Source organism: Polypterus senegalus, chromosome 6, assembly GCF_016835505.1.
Source record: "Polypterus senegalus isolate Bchr_013 chromosome 6, ASM1683550v1, whole genome shotgun sequence".
NCBI lineage: Eukaryota > Metazoa > Chordata > Cladistia > Polypteriformes > Polypteridae > Polypterus > Polypterus senegalus.
Genome location: NC_053159.1, coordinates 174195887 through 174216030, shown reverse-complemented (window position 1 = coordinate 174216030; position 20144 = coordinate 174195887). Strand labels below are relative to the sequence as shown.

At 40.6% G+C, this 20144-nt stretch overlaps 1 protein-coding gene across 1 annotated transcript in view; it reads right to left on the bottom strand.

The window, feature by feature from the left end:
* The window catches only part of phgdh (phosphoglycerate dehydrogenase), a 48482-nt gene that overhangs the window by 8417 nt on the left and 19921 nt on the right, over positions 1–20144 (bottom strand). The window contains exons 6-11 of the mRNA XM_039757585.1: positions 17989–18121; positions 14336–14484; positions 10599–10751; positions 8912–9044; positions 4497–4624; positions 823–1048 (exon numbers count right to left, since the gene is read on the bottom strand). Coding sequence (XP_039613519.1) covers positions 823–1048; positions 4497–4624; positions 8912–9044; positions 10599–10751; positions 14336–14484; positions 17989–18121 — 922 coding nt within the window. The remainder of the gene's footprint in view (positions 1–822; positions 1049–4496; positions 4625–8911; positions 9045–10598; positions 10752–14335; positions 14485–17988; positions 18122–20144) is intronic.

The window sequence follows — 20144 nt, the reverse complement described above, 5'->3', positions numbered from 1 at the left end:
TTATATCAGCCAATTTATTAAAAGAGATCTTCGCTAGCAAAGCTATGGGTATTAGCTAGTAATTAGCTAGTAACACAAAGATCGATAGACACTTGGAATAAGTAACCATGTAGTGTGGTAGACAGTAAGACTTTAGGACTTTCAAAACTCGACTTGATGTTATTTTAGAAGAATTAAGTGGATAGGACTGGCGAGCTTTGTTGGGCTGAATGGCCTGTTCTCATCCAGACTGTTCTAATTCTATTTAAAACAATGATACATGTAATAAATAATTAATTTAAAAGCTGTATTACATTTTTTCCTTTAAACCTGACAGAGCAATTCTGTTACCAGATTTGGATTCAATACCCCCACATCTACATAACACAATTTTTGATGGGAGTGAAAACATTTTTTTCTCTCTAGTTAGGACATGAAGTGTATTTTTTTAAGTCTGACGTGAAATAACAACAGACTGAGACACAACAGGGAAATCTCTTAGGCGTCATGGGAAACAGCAAAGGCAAATGCATGCAGAAGGCTTAATGATCTTATTTGCTGAACCACCAGCTGCTCGTGTTATTCCTTGAAATTGTAACCTGGTATATTTTCCTCCTTCAGATTATCTCATATCACAGTACAGTATAAGTAGATATAATGAGACAAACTAAAAATCGATACATGCAAATTACTCTTGACATATTCATGAAATGTACAATGAGTCATACTGTATACGGCCAAAAGAGGGTTTGGCATGGAGCTAAGTGTTCAAAATTCACATCTGTATTATTAACTGTACTGTTTGAGATGTCTGCTGCAGAATTAAATAAAAAACAATCTCACCTGCAATAGTAGGCAAAACCTGGGGCTTGGCCGAGGCTCTAAATAAAAGCAGGTTGCCATTAAGTGAGACTGGCTTTTTAAAAACACTTCCGTTTATCCCCAGCAGCACCGGAATGTTTCCTTGGATTGAGCCCACAATTTTGCATGAGACTCCGTTTGCAGATACGTCCACTGTGCAGGCTTCAGAAGATGGAAACGGACAGGCGTCGACATGGCTCTTGGAAACCTTAAGAAGGATAGAAAATGTAAAGATGGAAAAAGAAAACAGCATTGAATTCCCACGGTGGAGTTCCACATTTTGAGGTATGCTGTCAGATACTGGAGTAGACTGTTTGGTATTGTAAGACCATGAATACGTATTTGGTGACATTAACATTGTATGCTAAATTTGTAAGATATATTATTTGAAAGCTTTCTAAGACAGTGAGTTTTTTTATCCATGCAAATACAGGCTATGGGGCATAAAGGGTTTAATTATTATTTCTAACAAAATCCTGTACTTCTTAGGCAAGAGAAACGCTAAGCTACACCCATGATGCCGCTGCTATCCTACCGTGCTTAAATACTAAATAACCTTTTTGAAATTCTGCTGACATTTATATGAACATACACTGTGTTGTGTCCACTCAGGACTGGGATGTTCCCCTTTGGATCAAAATTTAACAAAGGACATCCAAACCAGAATATTACATAAGAATACAACGTCAGAAATCTATATGCCACTTCCCATTCTTATAGCACATACTTACTTCTACCTCTCTGTTGAAATTTACTAGAAAAAAATGTTAGGTTTTATTTTAATATATTCATTGTGTGGTGCAGAAGCTATCTTAAAGAAAATATTATATATATATTATTATATTATATTATATATATATATTATATATATCTATATATATATTGTCAGGGATGCCAGGGGCAACGACCCGGCCGGGACGCCGTGAGGGACCGGAAGAGGGTCAGAACCCACCCTGGATCACGTGGGGGCCGCCTTCCTGGTTGCTCTGGGGGCCACGGGTACAGGGCATGGAAGCTCCACCCTGTAGGGGCCCGTGGTCACCGCCAGGAGGCGCCCCAATGCCTTGGGGACCTGTTGCCCCAGCACTTCCGCCACACCAAGAAGTGCTGGGGGGAAGATTTAGGACGTGGGGCGTGGCGTGGCCAAGGGAGGAACACCGGGAACACCTGGGGCTCATCCGGGGACTGCATAAAAGGGGCCGTCTCCATTCATTCAGCGCTAGAGTCGGGTGGAAGAAGGACAAGGCAAGAGAGAGGAGAGTGGAGGCGTCCCGAAGAAGGCATTTGTGGCCAGGACTGTGATTGTTGGGGTTTGTGCACTTTATTCTGGGTTTGAGTGACCAAAATAATTGTACATAGTGTATATAATAAACGTGTGGTGGTGAAAAACAACATGTCTGCCTGTCTGTGTCCGGGTTGTGTCCACAATATATGTATATAGGAGCCCGGCCGGGACGCCCAGGAACACCAGAGGAGGGCTTGTGCCTCCTCCAGACCGCGAGGGGGCGTCCGTCCTGGTTATGTTGGGGGCCTCGGGTACAGGGCTTGGAAGATGACAGGGGACACCCGGACGGCTTCCGGGTGCGCAGCCGGCACTTCCGCCACACTGGGGTGTGGCTAGGACTGATTGCCGGAAGCAGCTGGAGCCCATCCGGTTCCTATAAAGGGCGCCTCCTCCAGTCATTGGCGAGTCGGGCGGAAGAGGACGGAGCTGAGAGAGAGAGACGGAGGCGCCAGGAAGGCATTGAACTTGTGAGGCCTGGACAGTTGGGGGAACGGTGCTGGAGGCACTGGGAAGTGCACTGAGTGAAAATATTGTAAATATAATGTAAATAAACAAGTGTGTGGTGGAACCAACGATGTCTGTCTGCCTGTGTCCGGGTTCAAGTTCACAATATATATATATATATATATATATACATACAGGTGCCGGTCATAAAATTATAATTTATTTCAGTAATTCCATTCAAAAGTGAAACTTGTATATTAGATTCTTTCATTACACACAGACTTATGTATTTCAAATGTTTATTTCTTTTAATTTTGATGATTATAACTGACAACTAATGAAAGTCCCAAATTCAGTATCTCAGAAAATTAGAATATTGTGAAAAGGTTCAATATTGAAGACACCTGGTGCCACACTCTAATCAGCTAATTAACTCAAAACACCTGCAAAAGCCTTTAAATGGTCTCTCAGTCTAGTTCTGTAGGCTACACAATCATGGGAAGACTGCTGACTTGACAGTTGTCCAAAAGACGACCATTGACACCTTGCACAAGGAGGGCAAGACACAAAAGGTCATTGCTAAAGAGGCTGGCTGTTCACAGAGCTCTGTGTCCAAGCACATTAATAGAGAGGCGAAGGGAAGGACAAGATGTGGTAGAAAAAGTGTACAAGCAATAGGGATAACCGCACCCTGGAGAGGATTGTGAAACAAAACCCATTCAAAACTGTGGGGGAGATTCACAAAGAGTGGACTGCAGCTGGAGTCAGTGCTTCAAGAACCACCAGGCACAGACGTATGCAAGACATGGGTTTCAGCTGTCGCATTCCTTGTGTCAAGCCACTCTTGAACAAGAGACATCGTCAGAAGGGTCTCGACTGGACTGCTGCTGAGTGGTCCAAAGTTATGTTCTCTGATGAAAGTAAATTTTGCATTTCCTTTGGAAATCAAGGTCCCAGAGTCTTGAGGAAGAGAGAGAGGCACAGAATCCACGTTGCTTGAGGTCCAGTGTAAAGTTTCCACAGTCAGTGATGGTTTGGGGTGCCATGTCATCTGCTGGTGTTGGTCCATTGTGTTTTCTGAGGTCCAAGGTCAACGCAGCCGTCTACCAGGAAGTGTTAGAGCACTTCATGCTTTCTGCTGCTGAAGAACTTTATGGAGATGCAGATTTCATTTTCCAACAGGACCTGGCACCTTTACACAGTGCCAAAGCTACCAGTACCTGGTTTAAGGACCATGGTATCCCTGTTCTTGATTGGCCAGTAAACTCGCCTGACCTTAACCCCATAGAAAATCTATGGGGTATTGTGAAGAGGAAGATGCAATATGCCAGACCCAACAATTCAGAAGAGCTGAAGGCCACTATCAGAGCAACATGGGCTCTCATAACACCTGAGCAGTGCCACAGACTGATCGACTCCATGCCACGCCGCATTGCTGCAGTAATCCAGGCCAAAGGAGCCCCAACTAAATATTGAGTGCTGTACATGCTCATACTTTTCATGTTCATACCTTTCAGTTGGCCAACATTTCTAAAAATCCTTTTTTTGCATTGGTCTTAATTGATATTCTAATTTTCTGAGATACTGAATTTGGGACTTTCATTAGTTGTCAGTTATAATCATCAAAATTAAAAGAAATAAACATTTGAAATACATCAGTCTGTGTGTAATGAATGAATCTAATATACAAGTTTCACTTTTTGAATGGAATTACTGAAATAAATCAACTTTGTCATGATATTCTAATTTTATGACCGGTACCTGTATATACATACCGTATATATTCCTTTTTAAATAGATTCGTCACTCTCAAATACAAATAACCTGTGGGGTTTTTAAAGTTTCTCTTATCTACAAAAAAAAATATTTTTTTTTCCCCTAAGAATGTATTAACCGTTGTGCTTTTGTACACATTAAATGCACCTACCGCTATTCCAGCTTCTTCAGCCAGTGTTAATGCATTGATGATATTCACTCCGTTTACCGGCTTCTCTCTCAATAATCCAACCACCACTGCAGCACTGAGGTAACCAGCAGCATTCTTCAGATTATGCCCTATTTCAGAAAATAAACGTTCTGCATGTCACCAGGGTGTTTTTATACAATTTCATTACAATACCCACCATACATTTTACTATCAATCTGTCCACATTTTCCTACTCTCAGAGAAAAAAAGACCAACAGTTACGGTTGTAAGGCAGAAATAAAGTTTGTATGAGACAGCAAAGCATCTCGGAAAGAGGGCATGCAGATTAATCAACACCGGAATAATTTAGAAATGCCAAGCTTGCTTTTCAATTGCGACATCAAAGCCGCGTCTGTAGTGGTGGATGCGGGTTAAGTGCGGCCCCCTTCATCTGTGAACATAATGAAAAAGGAAGTGACAGGAGCATTATTTTGTGCCAACGATGACAAGAGAGTATGCTGGCCTGTAATAAATAAAAGCATCTTTGTAAAAGACACTGAAATAACCTTGCCCTTCAAACATTATTCACTTAAAATTAGAGGTCACATTTAGCTAGGAGAGTGTTGACATTTAAGGGTGTTAGAGGGAGGAGGAGGGGGTGGAGGAAGAGGAGAAGAAGAACAAGAAGATAAAGAACAACAAGCAGAACAAGAAGAAGAAGAACAACAACAAGAACAATAAAATGAAGAACAAGACAAAGAACAAGAAGAAAAAGAAGAACAGCAGAACAAGAAAAAGAAGAACAAGAACAAGACGAAGAACAAGAAGATAAAGAAGAACAACAAGCAGAACAATAAGATGAAGAATAAGACAAAGAACAAGACGAAAAAGAAGAACAATGAGAAGATGAAGAACAAGAACAAGAGGATGAAGAGCAAGAAGATAAAGAACAACAAGCAGAACAAGAAAAAGAAGAACAAGAAGACGAAGAACAAGAAGATAAAGAAGAACAACAAGCAGAACAAGAAGAAGAACAATAAGATGAAGAACAAGAACAAGAAAAACAAGAACAAGTAAAACAAGAACAAGAAGTATCTATCTATCTATCTAGAAGACAAGGAACAAGAAGAAAGAGATGAAGAACAAGAAGAAGAACACGAAGAAGAAGAACAACAGCAACAAGGAAGGCAAGAAGAACAAGAACAAGAAAAACAAGAACAAGAAGAAAAACACAAAGAACAAGAAGAACAAGAACAAGAAGAAGAACAAGAAGAAAAACCACATTTATAGACTTTCTGTCTGACTCAGTATTGTGCAGGCAGTGACGTGAGTTTGCCAGATACAAGGATAGCACTTGCTTAGCACAGGGCAAAATGAACTCCCACAGAAACATCAAATTTATTGTCATAAGTACTCAGTACAATTAAAATCTTACTCTGTGAGTCCTCCAGCAACAGACAAGAATACATAGCAATAAACTAAAAACACCTTTGGTGTAAAAGAACTGCACAAAGAAACAGAAGTAGGAGTGCATGTGCAACTAAATAAATAATACAGTGTTAGCTCTGCAGTTACACGCTCTCAAGATGGCCTACCATCCACCAGACACCATCTGGCCTGCATTGCTGAGCGGAGGGGCAATGGAGGAGTTTTATTTAGAAAACCACCTTCTAGATGGAGAGAAATCCACACTACCAGTAGGACAGGACATGCCCAGAAAAGTAAAAGGCGGCACAACATTAATATACCATATAGATACCCTGGGTGGAAGAATTCTCCCAGGAAGTAAGAGGGCAACCTATACGGCACTTGTTAGGAATCCTTAGCTTTATATAAAAAGAGAATCAGGAAATGATTGGAACATCAGACATGGCAATACCTTCTGGCTGCTGGAAGGCTCACAGTTTCAAATAGGGCCTTACAGGACTACAGGACTGGGCTATGCCAGTGTAGGAAACTCCCTTAGAGACCTGGTGGGCAAGGACACTAGGAGCTCCTAAATGGAACTTGGCGTCATTGGAATAAATGCAGAGGCCTTATGAAAATGACTGATCATGGAAATTATTGTAGGTGGGTGTGTGAGTGGGCCCTGCAATGGATGGTTGCCCAGATCTGGATTATAAAATGCTTTGAGGCTGATGCTACTGGGATAGGCACAAGCCCACCTGGACTAAATTAGATTAAGTGGGTGTGAGCATTATGTTGTTACTTAAACTTAAATGTAATTTGTTCATTGCATAAACATAATTTTACCTAGGCACTGTCTCCCTGAGCTTTCTTTGTATTACATATGATCATGTAAAGCCTACACACATATATTTTATACATAAACATCACAACAAATGCTACAGTTTTCCAGATATGTTATGGATAAAAGCACTCATTTAACTCCTTCAGAACTGATCCAAAACTAACAACAAGCATGTAGGACAAAGCAGAACACACAGGGTGGGGAAAAAAAAATAATCTCGATGACTGTTAATGTCAGACCCGGGTTCGCTTCCCAGGTCCTCCCTGTGTGTAGTTTGCATGTTCTCCCCGTGTCTGCGTGGGTTTCCTCCAGATGCTCCAGTTTCCTCCAGATGCTCCAGTTTCCTCCCACGGTCCAAAGACGTGTGTTAGGTGCATTGGAGATCCTAAATTGTCCCTGGTGTGTGTGCCCTGCAGTGGGCTGGCGCCCTGCCCGGAGTTTGTTCCTGCCTTGTGCCCTGTGCTGGCCGGGATTGGCTCCAGCAGACCCCCTTGACCCTGTGTTAGGATATAGCGGCTTGGAGGATGACTAACTGACCGTTAATGTCTTTTAAGCTAATATACAGCAAGTACATGTACAAAATCACATGATTTTCTCCAGTCCAGCTTTTCCTTTTTTAATGCAATTCTTTATTTTAGAAATGCTGGTGTGAAATTAAGTTAATTTCCGCTTACTGAGATTGAAGGTGTCATCTGGTGGACTGTCTCTTTAACACAGTGTTTATAAATGTTCCACTTCCTTTATTGTTGCAGCTTGAAAACATTCATTAACAAACCACGGTATTTTTTTTTATCCTATAACAATGTTCAAAAATGAACCCAGCCACCAGGGTCGCACAAGCCAGTGCCAGGCCCAAGTCCGGGTAAATTGGAGAGGGATGCGTCAGGAAGGGCATCCAGCATAAAACCAAATCAAACATGCGGATGACTGCTTGGAGCAGAGGTGGTGAAGGAAAATGAATTTAAATACTTGGATTCAGCAGTCCAAAGCAACGGAGGCAGGGTGGACTGGGTGGAGAAGAGTGACAGGATAGAACTGTGAAAGGCAAGCTCTATAAAACGGTAGTGAGACCAGCTATGCTGTGTGATTCGGGGACATTGGCACTGACGAAAAAAACAGGGGGCACAGCTGAAGATTGTACGATTTTCACTCAGAGTAACGAGGGTAGACAGGATTAGGAATGAGTATATTAGAGGGACCACACAGGTACAATAGTTTGGTGACAACGTGAGAGAGGCGAGATTGGGATTGTTTGGGCACATGCAGAGAAGAGATGAGGGGTACATCTGGAAAAGACTGTTAAGGATGGAACTGCCAGGCAAGAGGAAAAGAGGAAGACAAAGAGGAGGTTTATGGATGTGGCGAGGGAGGACATGAAGGCAGTCGATGTAGCAGAAAGTGATGTAAAAGACAGGGAGAGATGGAGATGGATGATCTGCTATGGTGCCCCATAAATAGGAGGTGCCAAAAGAAGAAGAAACTGTACAATCATTATTATTTTAAAAGTTACTAGGGGGCTCTGCCCCCTGCTCTCTTCGCTCGTCCACCCCCGGGTTTGGTTAACCAGATATACAATTTAAAGACATTGCATTTTCATGGGAATTGTTACATATGCATTATTTTCACTTTTACTTTAAAACTTCAGTAAAAACAATATTTGAAATTAACTTTACATTGAATTTTGATTCCGTGTTTGGACTTACATCGTGACAACGCAACATATAACTGCCTGTGAGTGAATTTAGTTTCTTTATCTCTAATAAATTACCCGACTTTTTCGAATGTTTGTCCCTGATCTTCCTTCTTCACTTAGTCGTTGACGTGTCATCTAGAATGTATGAAATGATTGTCCTGATAAAATTTATAAGAGCTGAGAGCACAAGAAGTGTGTCTGACAAAAGCATTCACACAACTGAGAGCTTAGATGACCGTGGTCTTGTTTGAAAATGGTTGTAAGTAGGGCGTGACTTGAAAGAATCTAATGGCAAAAGTTACTGTCTCGCGGGACTCCATTCCAAAAAGTCTCTCAAAGAGTCTCGTCCCAAGATTTTTTTTATTATAATAGAGAGATATTTTTATTACACAGAAGCAACATCATAAAATTAAATTTCAAAATGTAATTTCTCACAGATTCATTTTCAACAATAAACTTAACTTGGGAAAACTTAAATGAGTAGCATCATACCTGTTGTTGTAACTTGCACCTGATTTCTCGTCAGGCCAGTGCATGCCCTGGACAAACATCCTAGAGCTTCTCCCAGCTTAATCCAGGGCATCGATTCTGGCGTCAAGGCACTCATGAGGATCTGTGCATTCACCTGCATTGAACAGTTGGTGCTTACATTCAGTATTTGTTACCTTGCAGTTTTGTTCACACTGGAATTTTTAGACTAATATTATTTTAGAAAATATTTAAATATTATTTTGATTCTTGCACTGTAAAACATAGAAAATGTTAACTTTACTAGCATTAATAACTGTTTAAGACCACATTACTCTGTACACTTTTCCATTGTAACAAACAATGCAATGGATTCAATCAGATGGACAGTAATGTGCACTTCATGTTATTGGACTAGGACAGCATTATTTCTGATTAATTTATAACCACAAATTAAAACCTTTTCTTTAAAGAGATATTAAATCCTCAGACATATACATTCACTGGCCACTTTATTAGGTACACCTGTTCAACTGCTTATTAATGTAAATATCTAATTAGCCAATCACATGGCAGCAACTCAGTACACTTCAGCCTGTAGACATTGTTAAGATGACCTGCTCAAGTTTAAACCGAGCATCACAATGAAGAAGAAAGGTAATTTAAATGACTTGGTTGTTAATGCCAGACGGGCCAATGCGAGTATTTCAGAAACTACTGACCTACTGGGATTTTCACACACAACCATCTCTAGGGTTTACAGAGAATGGTCCAAAAAAAGGGAGAATATCCAGTGAGTGGCAGTCCTCTGGGTGAAAATGCCTTATTGATGCCAGATGTCAGAGGAGAATGGCCAGACTGAACAGAGCTAATAGAAAGGCAACAGTAACTCAACCACTAGTTACAACCGAAGTATGCAGAAGAGCATCTCTGAACACACAACACATTGAAACATGAAGCAAGTGGGCTACAGAAGGAGGAGACCACACCTGGTGCCCCACCAGTCAACTACAGACAGGCATCTGAGGTTACAGTTCACTAAAATTGGACAACAGAAGATTGGAAAAATGTTGCCTGGTCTGATGAGTCTCAAAATCTGCAGTAACATTTGGACGGTAAGGTCAGAATTTGACATCAACAACATGAAAGCATGGATCCATCCTTCCTTGTATCAACAGTTCAGGATGGTGGTGATGCAGTAATGGTGTGGCAGATATTTTCTTGGCATACTTCAGACCCCTTAGTAGCAACTGAACATTGTTTAAATGCCATAGCCAATGGAGTATTGTTGCTGACCATGTCCATCCCTTTATCACCACAGTGTGGTCACCTTTTCATGGCTCCTTCCAGCAGGATAATGCGTCATTTCGCAAAGCTCAGATCATCTCAAACATGGTTTCTTGAACATGACAATGAGTTCACTAGACTGAAATGGCCTCCACAGTCACCAGATCTCAATCCAATAGAACACCTTCAGGATTTGGCGGAACGGGAGATTTGCATCATGGATGTGCAGCCAACAAATCTGCAGCAACTGTGTGATGCTGTCATGTCAGTATGGACCAACATCCCTGAGGAATGCTTCTAGCACCTTGCTGAATCTATGCCATGAAGAATTACGGCAGCCCTGAAGGCAAAAAGGGTCCAACTCGGTACTAGTAAGGTGTACCTAATGAAGTGGTCGGTGAGTGTAATCATAAACTATACTTACAGCTCCAATCAAGGCTTCTCCATGCACCATTTGAACAATCTGTGTTGCAATATCTTGTCCACAACGAATCTGAGCCTCTTTAGTACTGGCTCCCAGATGAGGACAGCAGATCACATTTGGATGGTCTATGAGTGATCGATTCACTGGCGGCTCCTATAAGACAAATTAACATTGTGAAAGCTCCTAAAGTAAGGTAAACAGTTTCCTCCATAAAATTATCTTGTAGCCCAAGAAGGTCTGTATTCTCATCATACTACCATACATAATGGAAAAAAAATAATTATCTGAGGCGTCCAGATTAGCAAGTTTATTTAGCCACATTTCTTCCCCGATGATGCATCAACAAGAGGTAAAGAGTACAGAAAACACATTCCACGAAGTCAGTTGAGATTAGACAGACACTTCATTTGTGGAAAAGGAGGGATATGAAACTCTTTTATAAAACAATTTGGTTTGAACTTATAAAATACTAGGGGGCTCCTCCCCCTGCTCATTTCGCTCGCCAACCCCTGGGCGGGTGTGCTAAGTGCTAGGCACTTCATGGATCTACTGCTCGCATATGGGGAAGTGGGTGTACAATTTAAACAGATTGTTATTTTCATGGGGATTGTTACATATGCATAATAGAACTAACTATTTTACATTACAGCAAGTAAAATTGAAATAAAATTAAGTTTCATGTTGTGTTAGAGGTATTTGTTGCGTTATACGTTTTCATTTTGTTTGGCTTTGAAATTAACACACAAATACTTTTTAAACTTACACTTTTACTGTAAAACTTGGGTAAAAACAATTTCTTTAATTAACTTTTTGTCAATATCGCATTGAAGTTTGGTCTTACATTGTGACAACGCAATGTATAACTGCCTGTGAGTGAATATCATTTCTTCTTTCTAATAAATAAACCGACTTTTTCACATGTTGTCCCCGTTATTTGTTAAATGTCATAGTAAAAGCTATTCTAACAGGAAACTGTAAACATTTTAATATGAATGGCATATCAAGATCTCCTTTGGTGTCTAATGTTATCCTACGTTACCTTTCTTGTTGCCTGTTAAAATTTTACATGTCAGAATTGTTCGACCAATTCTGAATACAACTAATCTTGTCCTATAGAAAACCCATCACTCAGATATAAATTATGTAGTAACATTACGATACATCTTTCTTGCAACAGTAATTTGGCCGGTGGAAGACCAGATGGTGTTAACAGTCATAGATGTTCTCCACCAACTGTTTATAGTCTATTGATAAGCATTTAACCAATTTGCCGTGTAACCGATTGACAATACAGTAATCCCTCGCTATATCGCGCTTCGACTTTCGCGGCTTCACTCCATCGCGGATTTTAAATGTAAGCACATCTAAATATATATCACGGATTTTTCGCTGGTTCGACGCTTTCTGCGGACAATGGGTCTTTTAATTTAGGTTACATGCTTCCTCAGTTTGATTGCCCAGTTGATTTCATACAAGGGACGCTATTGGCGGATGGCTTAGAAGCTACCCAATCAGAGCATGTATTACATATTAACTAAAACTCCTCAATGCTATAAGATATGCTTCCCGCGTGGCGCTTGTTTTGTTTGCTTCTCTCTATCTTTCTCACTCTCTCTGCCTGACGGAGGGGGTGTGAGCAGAGGGGGCTGTTTACACAGTGGCTGTTTGCCTAGAAGATAGGACGCTCCTCTACAAAATGCCGCTTTATCGCGGTGCTTCTGTATACTTAAAAGCACGTATTGATTTTTGATTGTTTGCTTTTTCTTAGCGAGCGCTCTCTCTGACATTATCTGCTCTTCACGGTGCTCCTTTGAAGATATGTTTGCATTCTTTTAATTGTGAGAAAGAACTGCCATCTCTGTCTTGTAATGAAGCACAGTTTAAACGTTTAACTAAAGGGTGTTATTAAAATGTCTAGAGGGCTCTAATAATGTTAACAGTGTGGGAGAGTTTATAAGGGCTTAAAACTTATATAAAAATAACCATACAAACATATGGTTTCTACTTCGCAGATTTTCACCTATCGTTGGGTCTGGAACGCACCCCCGGGATCGAGGAGGGATTACTGTATATAGAAGGTCGTAAACAGGTTTTCTATGCTTTAACTGCGAAAATATTCGATTTATAAATAAAGAATCCTACTTCGCGGAAATTCATTTATCGCGGCAGAGTCTGGAACGGATTAACCGCGATAAACGAGGGTTGACTGTATTTGCATTAATTCGTTTGACTTGATCGTTTCTTGGTGCTAGGATTGCCCGTGTACTCATTTCTTCTGTTGATAACTCTTCAGAATGAAATTTTTCAATAAGATTTGGACATAATAAGTCTTTTTTTGGGAACCTAAAGTGAGGAAAACGTAAAAATTTATAATAGCTGAGAGTGCAGGACCTGTGTTTGACAAAAGCATTCACATGAATGAGAGGTGAGAGGACCATGGGCAATGTTGAAAATGGTTGAGAGGAGGGCGGGACTTGAAAAAATTTCTTGTCAATTTTTCGTTTCAAGATTTTCTTTTATAATAGAGAGATTTACTCTAAACGTTTAAATGTACTTAAAAATTTTACATTTTAGCTAGTGGTCAGCAACGCTGGAGTGCTGCAGGGGACTGTACTTTCTCCGGTCCTGTTCAGCCTATATACATCGGACTTCCAATACGACTCGGAGTCCTGCCACATGCAAAAGTTCGCTGACGACACTGCTATCGTGGGCTGCATCAGGAGTGGGTAGGAAGAGGAGTATAGGATCCTAATCAAGGACTTTGTTAAATGGTGTGACTCAAACCACTAACACCTCAACACCAGCAAGACCAAGGAGCTGGTGGTGGATTTTAGTAGGCCCAGGCCCCTCATGGACCCCGTGATCATCAGAGGTAACTGTGCAGAGGGCGCAGACCTTTAAATATCAGGGTCTATTGTAGGCACAAAGCTGGACAGTTTGACATCTGTGGCAGAGCGACGGGCGCTGAGCAAACTCCTGTCAATCATGGAGAATCCACTGCATCCACTGAACAGGATCATCACCAGACAGAGGAGCAGCTTCAGCGACAGACTGCTGTCACCATCCTGCTCCACTGACAGACGGAGGAGATCGTTCCTCCCCCACACTATGCAACTCATAAGTTCTATCCGGGGGGGTAAATGTTAACGTTATACAAAGTTATTGTCTGTTATACCTTCATTGTTATTACTCTTTAATTTAATATTGTTCTTTATCAGTATGCTGCTGCTGGCGTATGTGAATTTTCCCTTGGGATTAATAAAGTATCTATCTGTCTATCTATTTATCTATCTATTATATAGTGCCTTTCACATCTATCTATCTATCTATCTATCTGTCTGTCTCTCATCACTGTTTGATGATGAAAGCTCTAATCAGTCCATCTGTTAATGACTGACATGTACCAGCTGTATAAAACATTTTTAAACTAACAATGTGTAAGATGGTGGTTTCAGATGGTATAAACAGCTGCAAATCTTTCAATAATGACAGTCAGCTCTAAACAAACAACCTTAACTGAAAGTATCCCTCATTTTTTGGATTAAGAACTTCAAGAATGATATTCATTACAAATAACTGAGCAGGATTAACAGGATTAATCTTTAACATTAGAAACACTGGGCATAAACTAATATTCACACCTTCTAATTTAATATTCTGACTAGTCACTCTTAGGCTGCTGCAAATATTTAAAGAAAGCAGAGCGGTTAATTGGATAGCTTAAGCTCTTAGCTAACCTCAGCAAAAACATCCAGCCCTGCACCTCCACACTGTCCCGACTCCAACGCTCTCAACAAAGCATCTTCATCAATTATACCACCACGGGCACAATTGACCACTTTCACTCCCTTTTTGCACTTAGCAAAGGTTGTGTCATTTAGTAAACCTGCAAAACACAAACAGATACATATTGTCAAGGAGTATGCCGTTTATATGTTGGTGTCAATTTATAAAACCATAAAAACATAGTACAGCAGTACAAACAGAACATTGTATACATAAGAAAACAAAACTTTTAACTAACAATCTTCGTCTTCCTCTTTTTCCACTTCTTTGTTGGGGTCAATGTTTTATAGGTTTCTGCGTGATTTGTACTGGCAGATGCCTTTCCCGACACTGACTTTCCCCATTATCCAGGCTTGGGATAATAACTGATAATAAAAAGATGGTTCCAAAGTGCTCAATTAAATAACCATTGAGCATACACAGTGGGAGTAAAAGGCGTTCCAGTCGCCAGTGCATACAAACCACCACCAAAGAAGACAAATAGGAAGTTGGTAAGGCAGAGGAATTGCCGTCTCAATGAATGGGTGGTAGCTGGCGATGTAAGCGACGCTTTTATTACCTCCCATGTTGCACAAAGGGAAAAAATCTAAAATAATATCTTGTTTTCACAGAGGGTAGCAATGAAAAGCTATGAAGAAACCAAGCCTGGTGATGCTAACAAATGTTTCACTATTTTCAGTGTTAAGTTTAAGCTGCTAACCACCCACACCTCAAAATTGTAACCTGAGAGAGAAGATAAGGGTATCAAGGGGTCATATGGTTCTTGAGCATGAAGATTTTGGTATGCAGTGCACATTAAAAGAAATATATAGCATTTGTCTTAGAAATAGCATGAAGAGAGACTGCTGAAAGGGTTAAGTAAGAGACAAGAATGTTCCAGGTGGTGGTTTAAGAAACTGGCTGATGTCATGGACCCTGTAAGACTTGACAGTTGTCACATACACAGAAATTCCAATAAAAGAGTAAGAGTTGAACTTAAGAGATACGGAGAACAAGAAGAATGTAGTAGAATGAGACTTTTATTTAGGTATGTTATTTGGGTGTGTAAGCTAGTGAGCCAATCAGACTAAATATTCAGATGGTGTAAGCCAGTGCTTCCCAAACTTGGTCCTGGGGACCCACTGTGACTGCAGGTTTTTGTTCCACCTGATAGCACTGAGCTCATTTAGTAAGTCAGTCAGTCATTATTCAAACCGCTATATCCTAACACAGGGTCATGGGGGTCTGCTGGAGCCAATCCCAGCCAGCACAGGGCGCAAGGCTGGAACAAATCCCGCGCAGAGTGCCAGCACACTGCAGGGCACACACACGCCAAGCACACACTAGGGACAATTTAGGATCGCCAATACACCTCATTTAATTAGCTGGTATATTTTTTCTCTATATTCAGAAAAGCACAGTAGCATGATTTCTACATTTATAAGATAAATATATATTTCCGCTTTTGCTATAGATTTAAATGCTTAACTCTCTTTTGTTGCTCTCATTATATTTTGCCCTTTCTCTGTGCAGTTTGCTCCCTTTGATGTATCTTATTAATGACAATTAAAAATGAGCAGAGCAGACACCCAGTCAAACAACACTGAACAATCAAAGGCAGCAACTACTTTAGCGTCAGACCCTTTAATTAGTAAATGATGGATTAATTACACAATTAGAACACCTGTAAACGTAGGATGAAAATCAATATTGTTAAAAAGAAAAAAAATTACTTGGGGGGGGGGGACGTAAACTTGGGAAATAACAGTTCATTTAATTAGCCCAGGAGTCCAATTAAAAACAGAAGCTGGTTGGAACAAAAACCTGCAGCCACAGGGGGTCTGTCTCCAGGACCAAGTTTGGGAAGCACTGGTGTAAGCCAATGGACCAATCAGAGTAAACATTCATAAATCACTCAAACATCACTAAGTCCAGATGTTGTAATGTGGTCTACAGCTGCCAGGAGGGTGCTCATCATTGAACTTACCATCCCCTGCGATGAGAGGCTACCAGCAACACATGAGTACAAATGTTCAAGTACTCTAAGTTGGCAGCAGAGTGCAAACAGGCAGGCTGGGTGACTTCCATCTACCCAGTAGAGGTCAGACAGACGCAGGGGCTTCGTGGGTAAATCAGTAATCTGGCTCTTATGGGCTATCGCTGTGACAGGTACCAAATTACAGAAAGCCATTAAAGAGCTTTCCGAGAAGGAGGAGGAGGAGAAGGCTAGCTACTGGTTATGGCTACGGAGGAGAGATAGTTTTTGGGAATTAACCCCACAGTAAGGCCAGCTATAGGAAGTGGTGGGGAGATGTTCCCCCACTGCCAAGCCCAGGGGAGATGTACTGGGAAGGGGATGAAACTTCAGTAAATGGTGGCACCAGTTGACGACCCTGCAGGTGATCTAAAGAGTACTGGTAGAGGTGCATCAGGCAAATGCTGAACAGATACAACACCAACTGTGCAATAAATTCAGATGGTGTAAGCCAATGAAACAATCAGAGTAAAGGTCAAGACGGTGTATAAGCAATAATTCAGCACGGTTATGTAAATTCAGTTGTCTACAAATATGCGTCCCCTCCCTCGTTCTGTGACCATTCTGTGGCAGCTCTGCTTGGGGAACATTTCCTTGGCAGAGTGCTGTGACGGGGTGCTCCCTCTTCACAATGAGAAATTAAAGACACAATGAGCAACTTTCCTCCTGTCTGATTTCTGAATCAAAGGGGTCCTAGTTGAGGACAAAATTTCTTTCCTTAATATTTTTCCACAAACTGCACAATTTGTTTTAACACATATAAAAAGAAAACAACTCCTGTCAATTCAACATTGAGTGTAAACCTTTTCAGCGAGAACTAACACGAACTTTTCGCCATTCACTCCACGGTCCACAGTGATGAAACTTGTCCTATAGCACCACCAGATCATAGAAAGGTTTACAAGTGGAACGCCTCTTACCCCAATTGTTGATGCCCCTTGGTTTAGGTTTTACACAATGAAAACTTTGGTCTTGAATTGAAATGTAATTCACTTGAGCTGCTGTGGAGTGAAATGCAATGCGTTTACTTTACTTCTAGTTATGACACTTGATCAGTGGACATGAATGAAAACGAAATATGCTTTTGTATTACATGTTAAACTGACATGAAAATTTCATTGTGTAGTTAAAGGCAATCAGTTATTTGGTTTGATACGTTTTGTAATTATGACACAATAAACCCATTTAAAATTTAAATGTACCACATGCATTTACATTAAATTTCAGTCTAGTTAACATGTTGGATTGCATTTCATTTTGTCATAAATAACCTTCCATAGATTACAGTTTTATAATACCTGAAAACAAGAATACCAGAGAGAACTGATATACTGTATTTCATTTTGTAAAATTGTGCACACTACAGAAATCATCTCATTTTATTTGCATTTCTCAACTCCCACCAGCCATGTAACAAGCCTGTGAGTTAGCAGCACTACCAGCTGGAATCTCAAAAAGTAGTTAAAGAAATAAAAATCTCATTTCCAGCTGGGACATGTAAAATTTCATAAGGTTTTACCTTCAACCTGAAACTTCTTTATTAAAAGCAGACAAAAAAAAAGAGTGCAGTTTTCCTTCTTTCAGACTCACCGGTAGTTGATGGCATTAAGGGAGTATGAACAGTAATATAGTCGCAAAGCGGCCAGAGATCCTCGAGGGAAAACTGCTCCACTCCAAAGCTGGCTGTGACTGCGGGAGGAATTATAGGGTCGTACCCAATCGTCTGTTAAAAAGAAAACAGCAGAGCTATAAAATCATTTTCCAGCTTCTGTATAGCAAACTAATAATTTATTTTTCAGATAGATAGAAGTGTTATCTTCACCTCATTTCAACTGATGTTTATTACAGGGGTGAGCAAAAGAAGGTACGCGAAACAGAGAGTTTACTCTTGTATTATTATATATAATCTTCATTTAAATCTTGATCTTTGTTTGTCCGCGAATGAATTAGAAGAAGAAGCACTAGGTGGCAGTAGAGAGACAGCTAAAACATAGGCATTGCATTAAGAATCTCCTCCAGGCTTATACTACTGAAGACTGTAGTACGCCAGTCACACCTCAAAACACAGACATTCAAACTAAACAAATTGTTGTGCTTTAAATTAACTAAAGAGATCTTCATTTAGATCTTGATCTTTGTTTGTCCGCGAATTCCACGCATGCGTAGACCACCTTCCAGTTTAGTACGTTGTTGTTACTCACGGATGTCAACAATGTGCCGGAATAACGAAAGGGATGGTGGACAGTGTTACGCTGTTAGCTCCTGAGGCCTGGTTAGAGAATGAGATTGCCGAAGATAAAAGGTACGTGCCTACGTAACATATGAATGAAAGAAAGACAGTGGGTAAAATGAATGACAACGTAACAGCACGTTCCGGAAATTATTATTGTTACGCTAGAAGCGGCGAGTGCTGCGCGTCTCACAGTTGTACCGTGGCTTGCTCACATGTCAGTGAAGTGATCCCTATTTGTGCTATAAAGAGCCTGGATACCTGTGTGTCCCCCTTTTATAACCATTGCTCCGTGTATATTGCCTTACTCTTTGGATTGCCACAAAGCAACCTGCGAGATTGGAGAAAGGTTGAGAAGACATCGTTAGAGGAAACGATAGCGTTGTGAAACGAGACGGACTGTGAACGGACAGAAGCAGAAATGCTCCTACACCACCACATAAATACGATTCGGACAGTAATTCCGAGTAGGCCGTTCCTATCGAATCAATGTCCAAGGGTTTTCTTTTGTAATTTTGTTTCCCTTATAAAAAATCATAATGCTGTGCGACGAAGGGCCCAGTTCTCGACTGGCAGCCGCGTTTAAACAGGGAGTCCTTCACAGACAACTTTAACGCAGTTGGGCGCACATGGCTAGTTATTTATATACTAATTATTGTATTAACAGTAACAGTGCACTGCATGATAACGTGCAGTGAATACACTTGACTTGAGCAGTCCTAGTTTTCCTCCTCTTTCTCTCTACATTTACCATTCGTTTGCTCAGAGGTTGATGCACTTGCTGCTCTTCTTTTCTCCACTCTAGCGACCCGCTTCTTCACTTCTTCCGTCACCATCATTTCACGTTAAAACTGATGAAGTCAGTGTTTGTGTTGTAATTACTTTGGATGTTTTCTTTAATTTTTTTCACTTAAGCCTTCTATCTGCCTCAAGAATAATTTAAGATATAAAGAGTTAGGGAAAGTGACGGCGAAGGTGGTAGGGATGAGAACAGCGCCCTTACACATGTGCCGCATAGCCACCCTGCTGCCCTCTGCCGAGGGTTGATTCTACAATAAAATTAAATTAAAAAGAGGAATAACCTCGGAGGTCAATCATCACCCTGAAAGCGGATAGTAGACGTCACGCAGTGTATGTGTACCAAATTCCAGATCAATAGGTGAAACGGTTTGCGAGCTACAGTTGATTTAAAATCCTGGACAGACAAACGGACAGCCACGGTAGCGTATTATATATAAAGATTTATTTGTATTATTTTTCTTCTTCTAAAGAAGAAGGTAATAAAGCTACTGTAATAATCATAACCTGCATGTCTTTTTCCATACAGGCAACTGTAAAGCGACTTTTGCCCACCCTTGTATTGTATGGCACATTTACGGCCATCTGCCTGCGAGTGCTAGAATCGGGGCTTTCCTTTATTTAGAGATTGTTATTTTCTATTGTTTATTGTAGGGTGTGGTGTTTATTCTTGAATTTTGAATTCAATTCACACAAATTTGAATTAATCACTTTAAAG